Source organism: Asparagus officinalis, chromosome 5 (assembly GCF_001876935.1).
Source record: "Asparagus officinalis chromosome 5, Aspof.V1, whole genome shotgun sequence".
NCBI lineage: Eukaryota > Viridiplantae > Streptophyta > Magnoliopsida > Asparagales > Asparagaceae > Asparagus > Asparagus officinalis.
Window position 1 is genome coordinate 108,629,971 of NC_033798.1, and position 3,792 is coordinate 108,633,762.

At 41.5% G+C, this 3,792-nt stretch overlaps 1 protein-coding gene across 1 annotated transcript; it reads right to left on the reverse strand.

Moving 5' to 3' along the window:
• On the reverse strand, positions 2,461-3,792 carry LOC109843313 (acid phosphatase 1-like). The gene is made up of 3 exons (XM_020412249.1): positions 3,362-3,792; positions 2,996-3,205; positions 2,461-2,835 (listed from the first exon to the last, which is right to left on the reverse strand). The coding sequence occupies exons 1-3, from the start codon at positions 3,745-3,747 to the stop codon at positions 2,658-2,660; spliced, it is 774 nt and encodes a 257-aa protein (XP_020267838.1). The 5' UTR covers positions 3,748-3,792; the 3' UTR covers positions 2,461-2,657.

A 3,792-nucleotide genomic window follows, 5' to 3' on the forward strand; every position in this document is an offset into this window, starting at 1 on the left:
CAAGTGCAAACAGAGCGTTCGGTTTCAAACATATGCACTTCATAAATTTAGGGGGAATTGGCTTTTATCATCTAGCGTTGCGGCGATTGTAGAGCACTATACAAGTCAAAGTCAATCAAACGCAAAGAGACTGTTACAAAAAAGAGGGTTTTTACACAAAAATCCCTAAATAGGAAAACCGAGAAATTCACCTCTTATCATTCAAGAACAATGTCCTTGGACCTCCTCCTCTCTTCCTGAGGGAATGAGACGGAGAATTCATCTTGTGGAGGACAGTTGTCGGGTTCGGATGCGGGTTCGGGTCTCTCTGCGGCTTCGCGAGCCCGTTCGAGATAGGGCTTGAAACCCACTTGTAAGGAGAGGTAGCCGAAAGCGAGAGATCCGAGAACAACCACACCCGCTCTCATAGCGTTTTGCCTCGCTCCCCTCCCCATCTCTAAGCAAGATCCGGATCCGATAACGGGAGAGACGACGGCGGAGAAGAGGGTTAAGCGAGAAAACCGAACGCTACTTTACGGTTCCGTCTTGGTTCGGTCGAGACTCGAGCCTGAGCTGCTACGCTGGTAGCCCACCGAAAGGTTAATTGCCACATAGACCCCAATAATATCATTGTTTTCAACTTTGTGCATTATTACGGATGGACCCTCTGGGTTAATTTTTGGGCTAAATAGAACTTAATATACCTACTTGTATTTGGTAGCAAGAACATACGCTAAAGTTTTTTAAAACTTGCACTTATATGCACTCACTTGTTTGATAGCATTTATATACCCAAAATTTTAAAATCTTGCACTTAAATATCCTAAAGTTTTTAAAACTGATACTTAAATATCATCGCTTATGCAAAACTTGAGGGTATTTAAGTGCAAGTTTTAAAAACTTTAGCCTATATAAATGCTATAAAAGATAAGTGAAAGTATATAAATGCAAGTTTAGAAAAACTTCTTCTAGCAAATACAAATGGGGGTATATAAGTGTGAAGTAGGTAAAACAATAGGGTATAGAAGTGTTAGGCAAAGGAGCCGGCGTTGACATAGAATTTCCTACAGATGCCATCTGCAAGTCTGCAGCTGACCCGTGATTTCCTTGTGTCTTGCATTGTGCTATAATTTCATCCCCCTGTTGAAGAAAATTTTGCTAAAAGTTTATTCTGTACTCGATTTGGAAAAAAACTTGGTCTGAATTTCTGAGATTAGCTTTTGAAACAAATAGAATAGCATGTTTCTCATGGCAAATGAGCCTCCACGCCTATAATTATGCTTTATTGAAAAGTTTCGTCTGAAGAAATTACAGAAACTCAGAAGAATCAGGCAAACCAGGCGGCGGTCGACCGGTCCGGTCGACCGCATTCGTGCACAAAGCTTACTGTGCTTCGGTCGACCGGTGCGGACGACCGACGGCTCTCTGGATTTTTGGGGCTTCTGCTGGATGGTGATCGGTCGACCGGGCCGGTCGACCGGAATTGATCGCGGTCGACCGGTCCGGTCGACCGACGCTGTTTTGGGCTGGGCTTTCAGGTTTTCGACCCGATTCGTTTTGTAAGTTCTATATATACCTAAACCTGTTTGTTTAGGGTAGAGGTTGGACGAATTTGAGCAGCTAAAGAGAGAGAATTATTGCATCCAATTGTGAGAGAGCTTTGAGAGATCTAGAGTTTTGTTTTAGGGTTTAGTCTGAGAGATTTGTAACCCTATTTGTATTCTCTTGATTTCTAGTAGAAAGAACTCCCCCCTCCTTGCCCCGTGGACGTAGGCAACTTGCCGAACCACGTAAATTCTTGTTCTTGCTGTGATTGTGGTTTGCATATTATTTGTGGTTTAGTTCAAGTTATTGTTCGTGTTGCCCTAGAAAGCTTCCGCCGCGCACAACATCGTCTGTGCAATTGAACTAAATTACTAAATGTAGAGGTTCGATCCTAATTTTAACGGTCTACTGATATCTGAGTTATTGTGATTTAATATATGGCTAATTGCAAATAGACTACCTATAGTTTCCCCAAATTGTGAAGAGACCATTTGTAGTTCTACTTGTTGCGAATAGACCTCTTGTGGTTCTATTTATTGCGAATAGACATCTTGCGGTTCTATTTGTTGCGAATAGACTCGTTGAGTGAAATTTTTTTACTCTTAAAACCGTTAAAAGGAGGCCGATAGACCCCTATAATTCTATTGGTTAGGATAGATACTCAATTGCAATTTTTTTAACTTTTAACAGAGTCGAAAAAGTTCGCTAACAGGGGTGTAGTCGCGCTTGGGCCAAAAACACAATGTGTCTACTCGCAACGAGTAGAACTATAAGGGGTCTATTCGAAACAAATCGAGCTATAAGGGGTCTCTTTGCAGCAATTGAGTGATATGAAGGGTCTTTGTTCGCAGCTATGAGGTAACCATTCCTCTTTTTTATCTTGAACAATCACAAGGTGTACGTACGTCTTCAAATTGAGTGTTTAAGCTGGAAACCAAATACTATCATGCATATTTCTTAATTTAAATCTCATGAACCAAGACAACAGAATAACCTAATTAATATAAGAAAATTCTCGCTTTTAATCATAGGCCAAAACAGGCTACCACTTATTAAAGATGAAAAATCCATCATAGTCGGTAATGGTTTTTGTACCGCCACCCACCAGCAGACAAAGAAAGAGGCGTATTTTGTTATGGTATGTGATACATAGGATTAGGAACTTTGAAGGATCTCTTAGCCATTGGAGTCCCTAACAAATCGCTCCACTGATCTCCAGAGCTCCCGTGAATTCTATATCCTTTAGCTCGCAGCTCCGCCCGCTTCTCTGATTTATAAGCTACTGCAGTCTTCTCGGCATCCAGAGATTCTCTGTAAAACAAAAACAAGCACAGCGTCGATTAGTTTCAAGGAACAGAGGCTGTGGAGTTTCTATATTCGAGACATTTTGGGATTTTTGTATCTAAGTATTTGCGACATCAGATCTACTCGATACCTGAGTATGATTCCTGAGTATTTAACTCTTACGTACCTTAGAATTAGTTGACTCCATGAATGATACCCAGCATCCAACAGGTTTTTCTCGGTAGAGTTGCGATGGGTTTCTTTGCGGCCTGTCAAGAGAACTAGCTGAAATCCCATCCCGTGGAGCTTTCTGTAGAGCCACAAGCTCCATGGAAGAGCTGAGGCCTTTGCCTTGTCGACCCACTGATCGAATGCAGTTTCGTTCAAAACCTTTGATCTGAAAATGCTCAAAGTTTGATATTAGTTAGCTAATGCAGTTAATTTCACTTATTAGACGAGGACAGTTTTCTTTGTAAAAACAAGATATAAATGAAATTTTGTTTCTTTATGATTTAATATGCAGTTTATATACATACAGCAATAAAATACATACCCATATCCGTTAACAGTATAATGCTGCACGTTAGATATCAGAGTCTCGTCAACATCGAAAATCCATGCATCCTTCTTATCAGCAGCAACCTTGATGGACTTAGCATAGTGATTAGCATGGTGAGCGGCCACTTTCGAATCGATTAGATACTGTGGCCCCTTAATGTAGGTTCCTATAGCATCATGACATCTAGCAGGAATTTTCTTCCAAGCACCTGCATTGTTAGTTTCCACCGACAACCGCCAGCTGTCGCAGTAGGGGCCCACGGGGTCGTCGCCTGCGATGAGTTCGTCGGAGGTTGAGTTTTCAGGGAGGAGTTGGATGAGAGTTTGGGAGGCAGAGATTGGGAGTAGATAGAGGAGTAGGAGGAAAGAGCTTTGCAGCATTTTGTGTGGTAAAAGTTCTGAAAGTTTGATGGTTTGTTATTTGAT